We start from the raw sequence: 22,404 nt of genomic DNA on the forward strand, positions 1-22,404 counted from the left end.
CTCCCAATTAAAACACAACTGAGAGTGCCACTAACTGCCTCACACACAGTGTGCACTATAAATTCCTCTTCTCCAATATACAGCTGCCAAGCCAATGAGCAAGTATGACCTATATTCTTGAATTTAAACCTGTGGTCTTGCCTTCAGATGTTCTGTGAACAATTAGTCACTCATTAGCTGCAGTGATCACAGCTATTTCAGTGGCAGCATGCAGACAGTGGTGGTGGCATTTTTTTAATTCTTTCTGTATTTATTTCCATCTCCAGATTTTAGTCTGATAAAGTTCTTGGTGCAAACTATAGATCCTGATGAAAACTTTTACATGTACAGTTTGAGAGCACTCCTAACACATGCTGTTGTAACTGCTCCCTATGTGCAGTTTGAAAGTCATCATTACAGAAAAACAGATGTTCTGAGATGGTCCAAAACATGTCAACACAACATCCTGCTGTAACTGCTGCCATAAGTGAGAAACACCTACAGCTGTGGTATGACTACACTTTCTTTGCACTGAAATAAATAAACTAAGCTGTCCCACTGTGTTAAGTTAAAAAAAACAACCCAGAATGAAAACAAGTACTCCAACACTTATAAAAAAAATCCCCAACTCCTTTTAACCCAGAGAAAAACAAAGTAAACTCAAAGACAATAAAAGCAGCCTAAAGTCTGAAGCTTTATACTTGGGGATTGAAACTGATCCTATGGCACAATACAGATATTTAGCTTTTAACTTTACTATAGGTTTTCATTGTAACAAGTTGTCACAAGCAGCTGTAACCTGCCAACCATGAAGGTTGTTACTATCAGATCTGTCCTCTCTCAACAGTTTCCAAATGGTTTAAATCTCTGCTTTATCCAACACAATTGCCTTGGCTCTTGGCTTTGCAATGAAATGTAACAAAACATCCAGCCTGCACTTATCTGCATAATCGAGCAGTGATTTTTGAGGGAAGGAAGATGAGGAGGTGCAGCTGGAGAGATGCACACAGATATTCTTGTACCCTTTCCACCCACATGGCTTAATGATGACTTTATGCTGGGCATTTTAATTAATTTTTAGACACTTTAAGTCAGATATTCAAGTCATGTAAAGCTCAAAATAACTACCTGCCTGTAACCAGAAGTGCTTGCAGAATAAGGAGAAACTTTAACTTATTTCTAAACTTGGGGTTTTCCAGGCTTTCATTATTTACTTTAAATGCAGGAAGTAACTTTGGAAACAAGGTCAATGAAAACCCCAATGCAGTTATTTCAAGAAGGCTTAACATAAGAGAGCTGGTATTCATTTCCTCCATTTTCTTGTTCTCCCTTCCCTACACAGTTCACAAACCCTCTTTTCCCATCTCCCCTCTTGCCAGATCCATTAAAAGTCCCTCATGCACTGGGAACAGGAATGAGATTTCCAAACCCTTCTGTTTCTCTCCTTTGATCCGAATTAGAAGTGAATGCTACCTGTCTTGATAAGGCTTTCTGCCTTGACTGTATAACTCCTTAATATTCTTCTTTAATAACAGAATCTCCCAAAGGACCACCTGTCCCTGTCACTGAGCAGGACATCAGCCACGAGGGGATGCTGAGGGACCAGGACAGAGACATCCCTCCCCTGGCTCTGGCTGTCAGCAGCTGAAGGTCCCCTTGAGTTGGCAGAGAGTTTATCAGAGACACTGACAAACCTTCCTTACCTCACCTAATCCTCATCCTAAGTGTCCCCCTTTCTGTAGCTGGGGGCTGATGGATGAATTAAGCACTCTGGAGAAGTTCTCCCTTTGGTTTCACCAAAATTGCCTGATGATTTTCAGTAAAGAACCATCCTCTTCTTTCTGTACTACTGGGAATTTTCTGGACCTCAAACATGCCCCCTCTATTCTACACTGGAGAGTCTCAGTCTCCGCCTGGGGGAACAGCAGCTCACAAGGAAAGAAACTGCCTTGGACTAATCCAGCTCCACTGGACATCTGTGTGAAAATTTGGCTTTTGGCCACCGTGGAAGTCCCCAGGCAGGCTTTGACAGCATCAGTGCTGGATGGTGTTGAAAGTGAAGGCTGGAGGAAGTGACCTCATTTAGAGATTTTAGAATCACAGAATCACTTATGTTGGAAAAGACTCTGAAGATCATGGAATCCAACTGTGACTCAAGGCTTTGGCAAAAAAAAGGAAGGAAGGTTTGAGGGAAATGTGCTGTTGTCACTGAATTGGGATATTCTGGCTCTGCTGAGGAAAACTGGGATGTTATGGAGTAACAAATGATTGAAAATGTGAAGTCTAAGGTCATGTGCTTAGAAAGTAGTAAAAATTTCTTCTACATGTTGGAGGCTTCCAAGATATAATACCCCTGGATAAAAGCAGAATGCTACTCATGATTCATGGCAGCATGACAGAGGCAAAGGGAAGGCAAACATGACATTAAACTGAGAGGCAAGAAGAAAGTCTAACAGGAACACACACACACACACAAAAAAAAAAAAGGAAATCACATTATTTTAAGAATCATCAGTGAATCCTTGAACTATTGTGTGCCCCCTCTGCTCATCCCCAGTGAGGAGAGTGTATGGAGAGGAAAAATTGTCCTGACTGCACTAACACAAGTCTGTGCTACAAAAGAAGCCTGGAAGGACTTGGCTTTGCAGCTGAGCAGCACAATGTGCTAAGGAAGGATACTCATGCTGTGCATAAATACATTAGGAGGGTAAATAACACCAAGGGAAAACAACCACAGGCTCCAAGCCAATGTTTATATGAGAGCCAGTGCTTTTAGGAGTGGCAGTAAACTGGTCCTGAGTTTATTTGGGAAGGAAAGTGAAGGTTTTCCAGCAAATAGAGGAGCTACAATGGGGGCAGCTTTTCAGTTAGATGGGACAGACAATATGACAGATCTGACAAAGTCCTGACTGGAAGAGCTGGTGTCTCAGAAACAAGAGGCAGTAGTTTCAGGACCAGCTATTTCCTTCTAGTCTTGCATTCCTCCAGTCTTAATTTCACTGTCCTCTACCTGAGAAATGATGGGATTTGGCAAATGGTATTAACAAACAGCTCCAGCAGTTCAAGAATCAGCTGCTACAATCTCCCTTTTCAATCAAAGCTGCTCTATCCCTCTTCCTCTTTTACTGAGTATAAAGCAAATGTAACCCACATTTATTATTGTACAACACAGTTTCTGACTCCTGAATTAGCTGTTATTAAAACATTTCCTATCTGCCATGAAAAGAGCATACAGAAAATTTCTATTTCATTGCTAAGTATTGAAATTTTTTTTCATTATATGAGACTCTCTGCTGCAGCTAAGGGTAACTTAGGTGCAATCAGCCAAAGACAGAAGAAAACAATAATATCATTAGTATTTAAATACACTGTACTGTACATACCTAGACAATAAATTATTCTTTCTCACAGTATTATATCACAGAGGCTTCTATTATACTGATTCCCTCTTCTGACACTGTGTAATTTACCACCGATAAATGTTCATAAACAGTTTGACTGAAAAATCCATAAAGCCATTTCAGCTTTATTTTAAGTCCCATTTAATGTCCCTCAAAAATGATTTCATCAATGTGTTTCCATTAGCTGGTTCTCTGCCCAATAACTTAATTCCACACAATCAGTCAGGAACTTATAAAGCATACGACAGGATCTACCTAAAGTATCTTGAATCACCATAAAGATTCACTCAGAGAGTGTTTTGGGTTTTTTCACTTTTTTCCCCCTTTGCAGGGTATAAGGTTTGTGGTGTCAAAGACCCCTGTATGTGTTCACTTCATTCAAGAACAAAAATCAAGAGTCTCACGGCAAGAGAACATTTCCAGTCCAGTTTTAGGGTTTGGAAATGGAGGGGCACAAATGCCCTGAGAAAGAAGCAAATCTCAGCTGGACAGTGCATCTTAACCATCAACAGCTCCAACCAGAGGAGCACAGGCATCTGTGTTCAGCTTTTCCAGCTGCCTCTGGCCCTCCCTGTGTGCTGCAGCAGCAGCTGAGCTGTGTGACACTGCGCTGGCACCTGTCCTGCTGCCAGGGCAAGGGCCAGAGCTGGCACCCAGCACTGTGCTAAGACACTGCTCTGGACCTCCCTGCTCTCTGCTGGGAGAGAGAGAAGAGCAGCTCAAATGCAATGAGAGGTGTTTTTAGACTAATAATTGATGCTCCTGCTATCAGGGGTAGGTGGCCATCGGCTGAGCAGCTCTTGGGGGTGAGCAGAATGCAGGGAGGCATCAGGTTTCCACACAGGATGCACCTGGTTATTCCTCACTTTCCTTTTTCTTTTCAGACAATCCATTTCTTTCCCACTCTGTATTTCTTTAGTGATAATTACAGACCTGCAGCACACCTTTAGTGTTGCATATCACTGCTTTCAAATGGAAGTGGGGTTTCAGAGGCCTGTGATGAACCTGGTGATAAAGTTTGCCTTAATGTATCTTTTTCATTCTCTGCCTTATGCAAGACTGTGCAAATGAGGGGGGAAGGAGAAAGATGTGCTGTGATTTTTTCCAGCTGAAGTCAAGAGGCAATGCATAGTGTGCTGTTGGTCTCCATAAACTACTTTTATTCCCACTCTTATTGATCAGGACACATTCAGCAATTTGTTCATGAAAACACCCATCTGTGGAGATTCTCTCCTCTGCAGGTCTCATCAGGATAATATGTGACAGTCTCAGAAAGTCTGGGCAAACAGATACTCAGGAAGTAAATCCAATACAGTACAGGTAAAAATTATTTGTGACTGCTTTTTCTAATTCCAAGCTTTAAAAACCTTATTCATCCCTTAATTTATGTTTTTAAATGGGTGAGCATAGTAATTGCTGTTGCTCCCCTTGAATCCCATTAAATCTGAAATCAATAAGAGCTCTATTTCAGGGTCCAATAATAGCCTGGTTACGTTAAGCCAGAGCATTGAACAAAAGCCATAAAGCTTCATTCACATTTCTTTCCAGGATCTTGTAAAAATAGCTCATTGCAAAGGTCTGTCTGTCTTCCTTTTTTGTCTAAGTGTTGGGGAGTTGTTCTTTTAAGGGCAATCAAAAAATCCTGAATAATAAGGGCAATAATGAGATCATGTGCAGCATCAACAAAGTGTTTATAATAAAAATGTAGTATAATTAAAAAAAATAAAAGAATTTTATTGCTTTTATTACAGATTTATTTTTATCTCTTGGTTTTGGCACTGTGAGCACACAGGGAGTGAGCCAAGCCTTAGGCACTGGGCTGTGGCTGAGTTAGGCCAGACAGGAACTCCTTGTGACTCCAGCCCTGCCGGGTGGAGGAGAAACAAATCTCTGACTCAGTCCCAAGAAATCAATGGAGCCTGGGTTTTTAGCTGGAAAACCTGCAAACAAAGAGATGAGCTGCAAGCTCAGGGACGAGCAAGTGGGTCATTAGTGATGTATGTGCCTGTAGTCACACCATCCTCTACAGCCTCGCTTCATTTATCTGAGGAATATAAAGGGAATAACAGAACAGAACAGACGGGCTCACACCCAAACTGAGAACAGACATAGGAAGAAAGGTTGCTACAACTTATGCTGACCTCTAGATATTTCCTTCTTGACTAGTTTTGGGGTCCTTCAACACTTTTCTGCAGCTCAACAATAGCAATGTCATCACTGAATTCCTTTGAAGCTCTTCCCGGCATTCTTGTGCAAAGTTGCAAAGGAACTCAGGGGAGCACCTGAAGTGGGAATACACAGTGGAAATTTATCATGGAGAATATTATGTGAGCTTCAAACAGATCAGCTGGGGAGGACACTTAGGAAATAAAATATAAATCTGCCACACTTTTAAACTTGATTTCACTGTTTGGTAAGTGTACAGTATGTTTCTTTCATAATCCTTGTGACATTTAATCAATATTAATCTGATGGTGGATGATTCCTCTCTTTCCTTAAACAGGATTAAGGGAACACAATCTGAACACACATTTCAGCCTGGACTTGAAGCCTATACACTTTACATAAATGCTATCCTTTCAGCCTGGAATGTATTTTAAGTAAAAGCAAACACAAAGAAAACTCCTCAGTCTCTCTGTCTCCCAATACAGATTATTCTTGCCTATAAAAAGACAAGTTTGCAATCTGGGTGAGTGGATTTTGAAAAAGAAGAGCAATGTTAGTTGGATTTGCCGTTAAAAAGAATGGAAAACAGTGTCACACATATTGTCCTTAAAGCAGGGGAGCTATCAGAAGTATTCATTCAAGAATTGGTAATTTTAATTTCTTCCCTTGTAGAATGGGAGAAATACTTTATTTGACAGAAAGCATCCAAAAATTGCATCTCAGCCTCTTTGGAAAAAAAAACAAACCAAAACCCTAAACCTACCCCAATTCAACTAAATCAGGTTTCTTTTCAACACATTTTTTTTCCCATATTCTAGATATTTCTATATTCTATATTTTTCTATATTCTTTTTAATTCCCTGTCACTGCTGATTACAGGTTAAATCACTTTGTGACCCCTGCTTCTACACAGATACAGCAACAGCACGATTCCTCGCTGAGAGAAAAAAAATGATTTTTTCTTGTGGCTTTAACAACTGATAGTAAACATATGTTTTTGCCCTCCACTACTCCTTAATTTTGCTAAACATAATTTTTTTTCCCATAATCACAGCTCTGCAATGAGCTCAAGGAAATCTGACAGAACTGCTGCAACTGAGAGCTAAAGACAGCAGAGGCAGTTCCAGCCTTGCTAGTGCCAGTGCTAAACCCTGGTATCTTCATTTCTCAGCACATTTCCCTGCTCCCCTCGTTTTATTCCCTGTCCCTTTCCTGCAGGACCAAGCACTACACGACAGCTTGGCAATTGCTCCGGGGCTTCATTAGTGTTGCTGCCTAATTACCTGTGGGCAGGGAGCACCGAGTGTTGCAGCTGCCTCCTAGAGAAGTTTGTACATCTCCAGTAAAAGGTCAAATGCCTGTCCCAGCCTGGCTGGCTCCTGGCTCTGGCTGAGAGCACAGAAGGAGCTCTGGAGGAGCTCTGGAGGAGCTCTGGAGGAGCCTGGAGCTCATTTGTGACTGGGTGAACTGGGAAAGGGCTGTGGCCCCTGGCTGATGCTGCAGTTTGTCTCCAGAGGCACAGCAAGGCATCCCAGTGAGGTACCCCAGAGAAGTTCCCTGTCCTTGGGGTTAAAGTGGGGTTCCCCTCCACTGCCTTTGTGAAGGAAAAGAATTACAGTAGGAAAATGTCTGAGTTCTGTTGCAGCACCACATCTCCTTTGAAAAGGCTCTTTACAGACCTGTAGCAAGGACATGTCTTTCAGGGAGGTGCCCAAAATCCACAGTACAAAGACTGAAGCCTGGCATTTACCCTCAGACATAAAGCTGCAGCAGACTCAGTGGTGAGAGCAGAAAGCTCTGTTTCCTCTCTGGGTCAGGCCTGATTTCAACACTTGGCTACCAGGGTTGCTCCCTCTGCCACAAACACATCAGCAAAATGCCATTTGGAAATCATAATGGCTGCTGTAAAGGGCAACCATGCACGTCCTGACCCATAAATAATCGCTGCTGAAGAAGGGTACATGCTGTAAAAATGGATGGTAATTCCTGGAAACTGTTAAATTTCTAGCCTACCCCACCCTCTGAAATGACTGACACCAGTCAAATACCTCTGTGGATTATTTAATGAAATATAACTACTCTTGCAGTCATTAAAGTTATTCTGCTGTAACTACTGCAGCAAGCAAAAGCTAAAAAGGACATGCCAAGAAGCCACTAGAAGTTGAATATGGAGGAAAATTGAGCAGAGTCCTGTACCCAGGCTGGCACTGCAGGCACAGCTCTGCAGGGCTCCTCCCAGATCAGGCTAATCCATGGAACCCTGACAATGTTTGTAGACGTGGAGCTCAAGGCAGCTGGGGCAGCTTGCACAGATGTGTTAGTTCAGTAACATCCCCATCAAATCCTGTTCTTGTCCAGGGTGAGGGATGTTATTGCAAAGGCTCATTTAACCCTTCTGTGAGTAACAAGTCACTGCACCTTGTGTTCTATAAATACAGAGCAGGTTCCTGCCTCTGTCCCCAGTAACAGCCCCAACACTGCCATTTGAAAAGGCTCTGCAGTCACAGAGTCACAGAATGACAGAATGATTCAGCTTGGAATGGACCTTAAAGAACATTTTGTTCCAATTCCCTTGCCACAGGCAGGGACATCTTCCACTAGACTAGGTCACTCTGAGCTCCATCCAGCCTGACTGGGGCATCCACAGCTTCTCTGGGAAACCCATTCCAGTGCCTCACCACCCTCACAGTATTCCATTTTTTTATGATATCTAATCTAAATCTAATATCTTTCACTTTAAAGCCATTTCTCTTTGTCCTGTCACTGCCTGCTCTTGTAAATAGCCCTGCACTCCTGGTCTGCACAGCTTTTATTGCTGGTGTTCCTCCACTAAATCCTCTAAACTCCTTAATAAACAGCTCATAAATAAAATGCTGGAAATATGCTTTGGATTTAATTACTCCAAACTTATTAATAAATTTGCAATAACCTTTCAACAGCTGATTCCTCTTGCCAGGTGCATTCCCAGGCAGCTGGAGAGAAACTTGAACAAAAAAATGCTCCCAAACTAACAGTCCTAAAAGTCTAACCTGTGGTCAGCTCTGACATGTTCCACATGTTTCACTGCCCAAAGGGTGTTGGCTACAGAAGGAAAAAACCTACAAGGCAGAAATGGAGCTACTGGCTAATTATTTACCAGGCAGGCAGGGAAAGGTTGGTGAGATCAAAGGTACTTTTAAATCAGCCATGGTGCTGGGCTGGGTCACACTGCTCCTGCAGTTTTTATTCTGGGAGATGAAAGGCATCCTACCCCATTCTAAATATTTTAGGGTTTGCTACAGGAGAAGGCTTTAGCCAATTTTTTATCATTAGGCTCCATGAGAAGAAAAGTTTCTGCCTTGTTAATCCAAATGTCTGAGAGACATTTTCTGGGGTTAGGGAGCAAACCCTGCACTGTTCTGTACAGAGAAGGGACCCTGTGGGGTTGTGATTAATCCTATCCTTGTTGGAAAGCAAAATAGTAATTTTACCAGTGGTTAAAAAGCTTGGTAGATTTGTAAGAGGACAACCTCCAGCCTGCGCAATCCCACCTCCCACACAAACCCAGGGACTGCCAGGCTCCTGTCAGCTGCAGAAGTGTGGCTTTTGTGGTATTATCTCAGCTCACTGCAATGCCTGTGGATTCCCATCAGCATTTAGTCTTCAAAAAAATTGGTTAAATCCATCATAAATATTAAACACCAGAGTATACTGGCAAGTTTCCCTGAAAACAAACTTCAAAAAATAATCTCAAAAAAAAAGAGATGTCAAGGCCCTTGGGAGAACCGACACTGGCATGTCATCAGATGTTGTCTTATAAGGCTAAATTAAGCATCTGACCAGAGTTTAATTTCTGTAAAAACTCATGCTAATTTAAATTGCTTTAGATTTAATTAAAAATGCCTTTCTATAGAGATAATAATGTAACTCTGTTAATTAGTATCAAGTGGCATCTAGAGGGCATATTTAAAAACTAATCTGCAGAATAAATAGAGCTAATTAACAGTCAGAATAATGCTTTATGATCGTCTTTTATTTATAAATGCTATAACGTTCAATAAGCTATTAAATGAAATTGTAATTAATATATATCAAAGTTATTTTTTAATACTCTTCTAACTAAAGAGTGTTTCTTACACCCCATTTTTCAGATGGTCTGGGCATGTTTCATTTCTGGAGGGAGGGAGGGAGGACGAGGCAGCAAATACAAATTCAATTAGGAGCAGCTCATTTATCTCCCCTACAAGGGTCTGTGTTTGGTGAGCCCGTGTGTCCCTGGGTTTGCCCAAAGCTCTGCTGCCCATGGCAAGGGGAGGGTCCCACATCCCCCCACGTGGGCAGCACCGTGGGCAGATTTTGCCTTCAGAAATCCAAGGCCTGCAAACGCAGAGCTGCGGTTCCGAGGAAGGAGAGCAGCTCTGAGGTTTGTTTTGGGATCTCTTAAAAGACTGTGGGGTGTTCAAATTCCACAGGGTGATGTTTGGTGGGGGGGAAGGGATGCTAAGAGTGAGAATGTGTTCCCATCCCATCCCATCCCATCCCATCCCATCCCATCCCATCCCATCCCATCCCATCCCCACACAAGCACTGGCAAAAGAGCTTGGAACAAAAAGGGTGGAGTTGAGTGGTTGTAAGGCTCAGCTTTTGAAGGAGTTCTTGCAGGAACTCTTGCAAGCTCCCTCAGAGTTATCTGGACCCAGGCAGTGCTGAGCTCCCAAATTGAGTGAGGCAGAGGGAATTCTTTGTGTCTGCTGGAGGTTCTGTCTATGCTACCAGAGCTCAGCATGGCCAGAGGGCTCAGGGAGCTGCCCTTCCCTCAGAGAAATTCCTGTCATCCTCCAGTGTCTCCTATGATGACAGATTTCACTGGACACTATATCAAATAAAATCACTGAAGCACTCTAAATTACATCATCTGTGAAAAGCAGAGGTGGCCAGCTCTGTCTTTCTGTGTCCTTTAATGCTCATAAATCAGAAATAACTCCCCAAAATACAAATCAAATAAAAAGCACTTTCATATGGTAATCTGCACTGTCCGTGCTGTGCAGTTTTTTGAAGCACCATCAAATGCATCGTATGTCCTACTTGCATTTGTTTTTAATCTATAATTCTGTGTATTCTTCCCCTTTCTTATCCCTTGCTAATGTTGAAAAATCCTCTAGATACCCAGAGCAGGGTTCATTTCAAAACAGGAGAGCACCTCTTTTTCTCAGGACAAGGATTCAGCATCGGTTTGTGGCACAAAGTTTCAGAAAAAAAACTTTTCAGAAAAAAAGTCCCTACAAAGACAAGAGTTATTGTCTCTGGCAATACTCAAAGCTGGCCATGAGAACTGCTGCTCTGACCTCTGGGGGATGACTTTCATGCCAGGCTCCTGACACACACACTTGTCTCTACAACAAGTACGTGTTCAGCAACAACAAGAACAAGTTGAAATTATTTACATGGCCTAGATGGGTGTCAGCAGACACATTCCAGCAGCACCTGAGAGCCCAAACACCAGAAGAATGATCAAAGGAATTTGTCTGTGTGCTGCAGCTCGGACTGGCCCTCAGAGCAGACAAAAACACCGCAAGAAACACGAACATATGGTACAACACTTCCCAGCATGGCAAACAGCCACGGCAAACACTTTCGGAGATAAAATTAGATTGGGGAAGCAAAGCTGGAGAAAAACAAAGCCAAGTATGAACTCAGAAAGCATTTCAGCTCAAGGTCATCAGAATACTTGCTATGTAACATCACCAGTAGTATCATTCCACTTTTTCTTTTTTGATAGATCTGAAAAAGTCAAACCAACCTCGAGAAACTCAGTTACAGGTAAAAATGAAACTGCACTACAGTGATCAGCAGATTTTTAATGCTGTTTATTCTGGAGACTAAAACAAGGCAGAAACTCAAAACAGCTATTAAAATTTTAATTCCTGGTTTCTTGAAAGTACTGAGGAACTTAAAAGCAATTTTTTGTAAGTATGTAATCTGAAAAGGAGTACTTGAGCTTGTAAGAAAAAGGCTCTGTATTTTTTTTAAACCAATGATGTAAATCTCTCTTATTTTAAGGTCTCCAAGAAAATGCTTAAGAACTGTTGCCCCCTGACTTCATCTACCCTGCATGAATTAGCTCTGAATGGTGCAGCCTGAAGGGAACTTTGTTGGAGAACACAGATTGTGACAAATGTCCCCAGCTCTGGAACACAGCAAGAATTTTGAACGGGCCTCTTCCAAGTTATAAGCTAACAAAGATACTCTTAATTTTGTGAAGTTCAGCATTTATCCTGTGAAACCCACCGAAGTTTTTATAGCTGGTGACTGAACTAGTCCAGTGTGTAACAACAGTGACCTGCAGAGAGCTGCACCCACCCTGTGCACAAACAGGAACCATCCAGAACAGCAGGACACCAGGCAGCAAAAAATGTTAAGGGTTGGATACCAAGTCCCATTTATATACTATTAAATATTTATAAATAATAATAATAACTATTTATATCTATATATAATTCCAAGCTCCTTATTGATCTGTTTTTACAGGAGAAGTAAGGAACAGTTTGGAATGAAAAGATGCATTCAGAACAAGTCACTATAAAACAGGTATTGGTGCCTCCACAGAGCAGCACTGTTGTGTGACTGTGAACAACACTGAGCTACCCACTCTAGTCCTGTGTAAAAACATTCCTGATCAATTCCCAGACTAATCAAAGAGCGTGGATTGAACTGGGGAGCACAAAAATTCAAGTTCCAGACAGTTAATTTTACATGACTATCAAATAAGTTTCAAAATTTACAATTGCCACGACTGTTTTGTTTCTCCAATTAATGAAAAAAAAAAATAAAAAATCCAAAGAAACAAGAAAGTACCCCTACATCCCAAACCCAGAGTGTACCCCCAGCTTTTATTAGGAAATACCAATGTAAAGCCTGGCAGGGAGCACAGCTGGGGTGGCAGATCCTCCTGGTGTTTGTTACAGAATGAAGGAGGAGCTGGTGACTGTGTTGGCACCAAAAATATCATCCCTGAGGTCTCTGCACAAGGCTGCAGACATGGGCACATCCTTGGGGCAGCCCCTCACTGTCCTCCACTCCAGATCCAAGAGATAAAAGTTGTTCATGTTCCAAAACTGGTTTTAAAGCTACTTCACTCAGCCAGACAAAACACTTCCAGGGGAGTTTTTTTCTGGAGGGGAAATAACAAATTGTGCAATTTAAGAAAGCCCTCACATAGCAATTCCTGGCCTTTATCTGCTTGGAGAAGATTCAAGGCCTTGAAGACAGCACAAGGTTTTATCTCCAAAAGAAGCTTTCAGCAAGTAGGAAGGAAAGTCAGGCAAAACTCTACTCGGATTTGAAGAGGTGCATATTAAAACTGTGGCTTAATAAACAATCTCTTACCTAGAACTCTCAATCTCTCTGCTCCAACCACCACTTCATTGTCATCTGCAGAAAACAGCAATTTTCCAGAGAGGGTTTTCACCTCAAATTTTTGGCTGTGTGCTTCCACTGCTTGAGGACCTAGGGGGAAGAAGCTTTACTTTAGGGAAAAGTGTAAGAAAATCACACAGTAGCTTCACACATTCAATAAACCCATTTGCTGAGCAATAATAGCTCAACAAATTTCATCAGAGACACCAAACATGGAGGGTTTTTAGATCTTATTGGAAAAGGGCAGTTTTGTACCCAAGTAATAACTGCTCAAATATTTCTGCTTACGCTTTTGTTAATGCTTATGTGTGCCATAAAAGCACCACTGAAGGTGGGATAGCTGGCATGTTTTTACAAAAAGACAGACCCATATGTGAAACAGAAATGAATATATCCAGCCATGCTTTTAGAGTATTGGTGCAGGTGTAAGAGGCATCAAGAGCTCCTGGGCTCATTTTGCTTGGACTGATGCTGCTGTGAAAAGATTCCTGGTTCTCTACCTTTTAAATATATCTGGATTAAAATTCTATCAGTGTCATGCACAGCCCAATTAAAAAAAAGAAGAAAAAAAAAGGTAAACACCAGCACAGGAGCAAATGTTTTGTTTTAGACCCTTCAATTATGTGCAGGCCAAGAAAAATGGCATCCTCTCACACTGCAGAAAGTTTTTAGACAAGTAAAACTTTCCTTCCAAGATCTTATTTCAATTCTGCTGCTTTTCCTGCAGGCTGCTGTGCCCTGCAGTGCTGGAAAGCCTCTGGCAATGAGTTTTGTTGTGGGGTCTGATAAACATCAGGTGCCTGAATAGCGATTCTGTGCAGGTCTGTGGCTCAAAGGCTGTCAAGAGTTACAAAGAGGCTGCCCTGGGTTACTGACCTATGCCAGACTTTGGACAAATCACCACTGAACAGCCCTGCCAACTCCATCTAAGCCACAGCCCTGGAATATTATCCTGCACGAGGAAGGTGATTGGACTTTGCATTAATTCCGGCCATCTTCAAGACCAGTCTCATTTCTCAAAAGACAAGAGAAATAACACTTGAAAGCCAGTATTTTCTTAAAAACTCCATCCCTAGCATTTCCCTGCACAGATCACCTGTGCTGGCACCTGGACACACAGAGTCATGCACGTGCTTTGCACTTCAGACAAGCTTGGCCATGCTGAGATCCCTGGAAATACTTAAAAACTCGTGCAGCCACACTGAGAAAATCCAATACTTTAAATCTGATTTGTGTCTTGCTTATTAACCATCTCCCTGCTCATCCCTGCAGCACACACTACATGGGACCACATCTTTGCTCCACTGTGAAACCAAAGCTGCTGCTGAATGCATAAAAAGCTCAATAACCAGAGCATCACCCTGGGAGGTATCACTGAGCCCCAAACTCTCATGACATGGAGCTGCTCCAGTGAACCAAACACCCTCTTGAAAATACACAGAGAGCCAACAAACTGAAGACCTTCATTCTGAATGTGAGAATCAGGGAGCCTGGGGTTGAATTTATTTCCTTCCTCCAGGCAAGTTTCACACATGCTGCCTAAATAATTGCTCACTGAAGCTGCATATTTAATTATTTAATACTGTGACTAAAGGCCAAGATGTTATATAAGCAAAACAAGCAACCCAGTCTCAACTTAGAAACATGTTTATGGATTACTGCCTTTGCCACACACCAATTCTTCTCACAGTCTCAGAAATTCTCAGAAAATATATCTCTGCCCCATATCAAATATATATTATATACCATATATACAGTGCCATATAGCTTATATAATGCAATAGGCTCTTTCAACCCAAATTACTCATGTCTTCATTCAATGGCTGCTGTGCACTGGGGATGTACAAAACACACATTTCCCCATCCAACACACTCTTGTTTGGGTGGAAAGAGAGTTCTTCATCAGCAGAAGGACTTTAAATTGCAAACTGTCGCCACAGTTGGGCTCCGGAGCTCCCAAGATTTCAGGCAAGTTATAAATGTCTTAGGAAAAACCTGTGCTTGTTACAACAGAAATGTCAGCCTGGCGTATGTTCTTCTTGACCCTGATGTCATACAACAAACATTTCCAACTCTGGACTGGCTTTCAAATGAAAATGATGGTTTGCTTTGTTATCAGACAGCCCCAGCCAGGTGCCTCTCCAGCACGGCTTTCATGTCTCTGGCTTTTTTCTACAAAGTGGAGTGAAGATTTCATTTCTACTCCACGAGACACCCAGGCTCCCCCTGTGCGCTGTCTGAAGCCAGCACAGCATCCTAAAACATCCACTTCCACCCCTCCTTAATCCCTCCAAACAGCCTTTCCCCCTCCCTACCTGTTACAAGGCGAGTGAGGACTTTTGTCTTCTCGTTGAGGATGTTGACGGTGACGTTTCTGGCGGACTGGAAGTACAGTGGGTTGCCCTGGAACAAGACCAAGGGTGTGAGATGGGGATGGCTGCCTGGCTGAGCCATCTGCAGCTGTGCCCAGCACTGACCCCAAGGCTGGGGGCATGCCTGGGGTGCACCCACCCTGCAGTAACTCCTCCTGTCCAGGACAAGCCCAGAGTGGACACCACAGCTCTGTCTGGCCCAGGCAGTGCCTTGCTTTAGATTGCCTCTATTGCTGGTATAACCCAACCAACCTGCAATTTTAACATGTGCAGGTGATATGGGACCTGACCTAAGCTTCCCAAAGGTGTTTTGGGAGGGTGATTGACTGCAGCAGTGCATTTCAGAGGAAAATCTGCAAAATTACAGCTTGTGACGACACCAGTGGGTGACAGCGTGTGCCCACCATGAGAACGAGCCATGCCCAAGGGCTGGAGAAGAGAAAATGTGATTAACACGTGGAGAGTGCCTTAGACCTCAAAGCACTTGTAAACCATCTGGCACATTTCACCACCACACTGTGGGCTGGGATGACCCATCCCAGGGTCTGCAGCACACAAGACACGAACTCTTCCCCACCTCCCACAGGACCACAGAGAGTTCTAGCAGTTTCTCATTGTTATGCTTCAAACACACCTCTGAGAGAAGAGCCAGAGCAGCTGGCAGCACACAGGAGCCACACAGCGACCTGGCAACATCCATCTCAGGTATTCCTCCTGCAGAGAAGAGGCACAGAAAACCCACAGCTCCAACCATCTGGCTCCTCCTGTGTGCAAGCACAGCCAGGCTCCGGGGAACTCGTGTTTTCCACAGGCAGCCCCAGCCTGCACAGTTGGTTTCTCAGGGGCTATTAGCCACCCACAGCACCAGCACGGGGTGACCCCACATCAAATCAGCCAAAAATCTAATGTGTGAGGTGGGAATTCACTGCCAGCTTCTCTCTGCAATGCCTGAAGCACGCAGCTGATCAAATTCATCAACTTCCTGAGACACGGGATAGGCAGAGGAGATAGAAGAGTAAGAAAATCAGCAAGAAGTTGAAAATTTTTATGTCCAATGTCCTTTTTTCCAGCATTTCAAATATTTTCCATTAGGAAGGAATGATCAGGGTGTGGACAGAGAATTGTGTGGGTCAGGCATGTTCTCCTTGCCTCCTGAATTTGTAATGAAGATAATATTTTCATAGATGTAATTTATTCTGTATCATGGCAGAAGGAATAAGTTGTCTGCATATAAAATATAAAGGAACACAGAAATGATTCCTGGGAGTCCAGTGGTGGACTGGGCCTTCAGGGAACACTCTAGTGACAGACAAACAATTCCCAGCAGTGTTTTCAGAAAATAAACCTCAAAAAACTAAAATAAAACCAGCCTCACATATTGTGTGACCAAATATTCACAGTAATTACATTTGCTGCCTTCACTGTTTTTGCAGCATCTTCCCATGGGATCAGCCCTTCAGCAATAAAAGGGAGAATGGGGTTTATTTGATCAATTATAACTAGAACATTTTGGCTACATCCAGACTATTTACAACTAAATAAAAATAATAATAATAATAATAAAAAAAGAATTCCACTTAATCATTTCCAGATCTTGGACAGGTTTCAGAAGCTCTTGGTGCCTCAGTTCCCTCTACACTAAATGAGGACAAATCATCTTTCTATACTTCTGCAATGTATCTGACAGCTTAAGTAATACTGTATATGAAACTGAATTATGATTAATAATTTATAAGTAAGGATCAGTGGTAATGATTTGTAATGATTCTCCTCTTTAGTTTTTATTTGTGATCTTCTAGAACTTCTAGAAATTAGTGTTGATTTTATGGTTAACGGCTCAGAAAGAAAAGATGTCTTCACTTGGATTCCCCCCTGCTCAGGGACCTGATTTGAACACCCCAGGAACAGCAGTTTACTGCTGTACATCCATTTCCCACTTACAGATAAAGGGTATTTTTTAAGACAGCTACAATCTGCACCATGTATAGTCATGGGTGAGACTGTAACTACTATAAACATGCCACAGGAAGCACAGGAAAGTCGGGGGTTTTTTGACACTTGTACTGTTTGAATTTTGCTTATGGGCTTTTCAAGCAGCTGGAGTGTTTTGAAAAAGCCAGGAACTCTAGTCCACATTCAGGCAGGAGAAATTGTTCAATCTCCATGATTCAGAGAAATCTGTTGCTGCTCTTTGTAAGGAGAGATTGCACTACAGAGGTACTACCAGATAAGACAATATAAAAAATCACAGGAAGAGTTGCTCTGAAGACCTACAAGACAAGGTAAGAGCTGGTATCCACCTAGAAAAGACTTAAAATACATAATCAGACCTGGAAATGTTTACCCCAGCAAAGTCATCTCATTCACTCATTCAGAACTCAAATTCACGCAGCCTTCAAAAAACTAAATTTCCCTAATGGAGGAGTTATGTTTTTATTGGTCTGCAGGGAAAGAACATTGGAAGCACTTAATGCAATGCCTACTCTCATTTCCATAATTCTTTTTCCATTAAGGAATGAAAAAGAACTGAAGAAATTATTCCCTTTTGCTGAAAATTCGGCAGATTTTCTATCCATCATCTTCTGTTTACAAAGGAAATAACATTGACATCTTTTAAACACTGAACATTAAAAAAATGTTTCCTCTGTTGCAAGCTTGGTGATGATGCCAGCTTCTTTCAATCACACAGAACGGAATAATGAAAGCTTTAAAAGCCAGTTAGGATTTACAACTGAAAAGACAAAGCCTTCCCCTTCTCTTACACTTTCATGTTACCATGACACAGAATGAAGTATTCTGATGCATATGAGCAGGTGGAAATCTGGATCAATATGGCATCAGCACCACAATAAAAGAGTTATGTAGTGAAGCACTATTTTCATAAACTGTCATATCACTTGATGGAGCTGGAGTTAGAATATCAGCATGCAATAAACAACCACATCTTTTAAAGACTCTTTGGGCTGGTCAAGTCCTTTCAGCTCACCATGAACCTACTATTCATCTCTGCAGGAAATCCTGGAGAGTAAATACATCATTCTGCCTCTTACTCCAGCTCCTCATTAGCAGAGCCAGTGCCTCAAAAATAATTCAAATGTTTTCAGACACACAACAGCATTTGCAGCTACTCCATCTATTAAAACATTGGACACATGCTGCAGAAAGAAAAATATGAAAAGTGCAAAAATATGTCAAAGCTGCATAGCTTGGTTCCTCACCAAGCAGTGAGGTATTGAGTGAGATACAGAAAACTTCACAAAAGGTATCAGCTTACTGTTTGCTAGGTTAAACACATGGCAAAACAAGCCAGAACAGCTCACTAGCTGTCTTTCTTTGGCTCACTTTGGAAGAGATTCTAAAAACTCTCAGATCAGAGACTGAAACAGAAAAAGCCCTTTGACTGACAACCTTAATTTGCAGCTGAAGCAATCCCAACCAGGGCTGTCTTCAGGGAAATTCAGTACTTTAACAGATGTCCTTAGATTGTTTTAGGGAATTATTAAAAATATTTGGAAATCCTTTTAAATTTTCACAGGCAATTTAAAAATAATGCTTCACAGTCAGCGTGTTTGTAGTTCGGATGGTCAAATGGAATAGCTTTGATTTGATCCTATGGATTCATAGACTTCACACAGCAAGTGCCAAGAGAAGCTTGTGGAAATAATGGAAACGGTGAATTTCCTGCAGGCTTGACAAAATAATGGTAAAAATAAAATCTTAAAGCATAATCTAGGTTGGCAAGGAGCAGTCTGTGGAGAAGTCACTCAGAGCACCATTCTCCTGCTCAGCTCCACCTCTCACTGCCATTACAGGAAGCAAACACTGCTCTGTGCTCAGCTGGACTGTCAGAGAGCAAAAAGCTTGTTTTCTGTAAAGCAAGCAGCAGAAAAAGCTCTCCTGCTTCAGGCCTACAGCCACAAGCAGCACTCACCTGCCTGCACCTCTGGGTGCTGTTCTAAGGAGCTGCTGGTGGAGGGGGAGCTTTGTGTGGGTAATAAATATACTCCTTTCTTCAAATTCAACCAGTCCCAGCCAACAGCTAAATGTGATAACAGCAGTAACAGCAGTGACACTTTCCTGCACTGCATTTTCCACTTGCAGGGACAGAGCTGTGCTTTAATTCCTTCCAGTTTGGAGCAGCAAGAATTCATCACCCAATAACTGAGAGACAAAGCAATAATTTTAGAGCACCTGAAACACTCTTCATTAAGAATGGCAAACCTCTAATGAAAAGCCACAAAGGCATCACACCTCTGCAGTTTCAATTTGTGTAGGCAGGCCTGGAGCACTGTTGAGGACACCACACTGTGAGCAGCTCATTAGTGCAGGCATCAGGCATGTCCTGCCAGGAAAGCTGGCCTTGTGACCCTCGCTCTGTCACTTTTGGTCAGTTGACACAGACATCCTTAAATTAGTCTTCCTGACCCAGTTCTGCATGTTCCCATAGCACTTGCTCCTCTCTCAAAGGGAAGCACCAGGAATACCTCACTGTGTGACGCTCAACGCGGAGTTTCCAAACCTCAAAGGTCTCCAGAACACGCTGTGAGCACAATCAGAAAAACCAGGACCTGTCCCAGGCGTGCACCACCTCCCCTACTCCTGCCTTGGGAGCAGAAACTCCTTTGGAGAGTGTCTGATGCTGGAAAAGTTCAGAGTTACTCCCATAAACAGAGAGTGTGCTCGTTTTCTTCCCTCCTCACCAAATATCAATTAATGCAAAACCAGCATTATTGAGTAAAGTTGAGTAAAACTGCCTTCAGAATTGATGAGAGATGCTGCAGGGATCAGGCAACTGGCACCACCATGAGTCTCAAAAAAGCTCACAGGACATTGTAAAGACACCTTGCACCTCCTGGAGAACAGACAGGAAGCACTGGACAGCATCGACCTTTGGCTGTGAAGAAAAAAAAAAACAGGGGAGCATCTAATGAACCCCATCCCCAAGATCCTGCTTGGAACAGCAGCCTGGCCCTCATGTACACCAGCAGAAAACCCAGACTTCAGGCTAAACTTGCAAGCCAACTGTTCTATTTCAAAAGCTCTTCCTCCTTTTTCTGGTCTATATCCCCACTGCAAGAACAGGATTTTGCCCAGAAGCCTCCTGGCACAAAAATTTAATGCATGTAGCTAAATCCTTAGGTGATAGATTGAAAATAGCCCTTAATATGATTTAAACATACTTCTTGTTGTTTAATCACTGAGTCTCTTTTCATCTTGATTTTGTCCTTCAAACAGCTGAACATAATGTTCATGTTACTAAATCCCTTTCTTGGTAAAACTTCTGATTTGACAGTGTAAGCTTTTCATAGCAGAATGAAAGCAAACTGTGAATAGAATTTGTAACAAACAGATTAAAATAAACTCTTTAAAATGCCCCAGTATGTGCTAGATGTGTGTCTGAAGATGGTGGTTTTTAGGAAGCAGGAAGTAGGTTAAGTGGAGATGTAACAAAATGTGGTTTGCATCCTTTTCTTGCAGGAAACAAACTTTTCCACAAATGGAACGTGCCCAGGTCGTGTAAGCTGGCCCAGTGACAGAGCTGGCACAGCCCTGACCTGCAATGGGCACCCAAAAACATAAAGGCAGCATCATGAGCTTAGTGTGCTGTGTTACAACTTCTCATTTTACCAAGTGTTCAAATGCTTAAACCAAAACCAATTTCAAGTTCCGTTTTCTATGCAAACAAGATTCAGTCACCTTCACAGGATGATGTTTTACAGTACCATGAAGCTCAGAAAATACTGTGGTCCCACCCAATGTGACATATTTTAATGGCACAGAGCGTGCAGGTCTGAGTTTTATGTCCAATGCCACAAACTCCTTTCTTTTATGGCACTTCTTGAAGTTCATTTTAATAACAATGGAAACAAAAGATAAATTTCCTTCTGCTCCATTAAAGCAATTATCTTCGACTCTTCTTTTTGAAGTGCAAAGAAGGCACGTCTGTGATGTGAGATCTAAATGACTGGGTTCTGCTTCTGGAAGGCTACCCAAGGGGGTTTGTATCCTTCAAAGTGATTTATTTCTGGCAATCCAGGGGTTTCTCTCTTCAGAAGAATACCTGTAATAATCTCATGAACAGAGTGTTTTGAGAGATTGGCTGCTTCTTCAAGATGCCTAATCAGCTACTTTGCAGCTGAGACTCTTCTGAAAATTAAATTACACCATGTCTGCTGACATTAAAAAACAACACTGAGAAATTTCCAAGGCATTACATCTGCCTTGACTTCATTGCTGCTCTTCTTTCTTTTTTACTTCATTGACTTATAAGGAAAACCACAGGTGACATGATGAAACCAACAGACACATGAAAATAAAATGCAACTGTGCATATTGGGGTTCTATTCAGTATCCACAGGGGTGGGAAATCTGGGTTTATAGCATCTGGTCTGCTTTACAAACATCAGGTGTTTGTAACATCTGAAGGCTGCTGCACATTCACAAAACTTTCTCTGTTGGTAGGACTGAAGGGATTGTTACTGGCTCTGGAAAGAAGTCTGATGCACTGAAGCCAGCTCAGCTCCAGGAGCCCTCTGGAAAGGCAGGCTCAGCCAGCTGAAGAGAGCAGAGCACAACTTGTAAAACTACCAAGTAACTGGAAATGCTTCAAGCTCTTCCCTGCACTGAGAGTTCACCCAAAGGTGACACACCAGAGTCAATCAAACGTGTGCTGATGATTAACTTGGCATTCCTGGAGAACAGCTCTCCCTTGTACAAACAAAGCCAGGCTCAAGCCAAGCCAATGCTCTAAAACAGGACAACAGCAGACCTGGGTTCTCAGCACATTGCTCAGCCCTTCCAGCATAAAATCAACCAAGTATTCTCTAAACATTTCAATTTACTTGAATTCCTCTGCAGAAAAGCCAGGCTGCAGCTGCTGCTCAGCGGCAGCTCACTCCAATCTGATCCTTGGCTACAAGGAGGTGTTGGGGCAGCAGGACTGTGGATTTGTGCTAAGTTATATCCTATTTCTGCCTTGGGCTGTCCTAGTTATGAACAGAGTCCAGGGGTGACAGATCTCCTGCTGAAATAAACACACTGTAGGTAGGCACAGGAGAGAGGGAGAGAAAAGAAGAGAGCTCTGCTGAGAT

The 22,404-nt window shown here is 42.4% G+C and overlaps 1 protein-coding gene across 4 annotated transcripts in view; it reads right to left on the reverse strand.

Annotated features, from left to right (window-relative positions):
- Window positions 1-22,404, reverse strand: part of SGCD (sarcoglycan delta) — a 305,900-nt gene that overhangs the window by 40,342 nt on the left and 243,154 nt on the right. For all 4 annotated transcript variants that reach the window (XM_015642158.3, XM_015642153.3, XM_019008187.2 and 1 more), the window contains 2 exons: window positions 15,257-15,344; window positions 12,912-13,031 (listed from right to left, as the gene is read on the reverse strand). In XM_015642158.3, the coding sequence (XP_015497644.1) occupies window positions 12,912-13,031; window positions 15,257-15,344 (208 nt within the window). The remainder of the gene's footprint in view (window positions 1-12,911; window positions 13,032-15,256; window positions 15,345-22,404) is intronic.

This window comes from Parus major, chromosome 13, assembly GCF_001522545.3.
Source record: "Parus major isolate Abel chromosome 13, Parus_major1.1, whole genome shotgun sequence".
Classification (NCBI taxonomy): Eukaryota; Metazoa; Chordata; class Aves; order Passeriformes; family Paridae; genus Parus; species Parus major.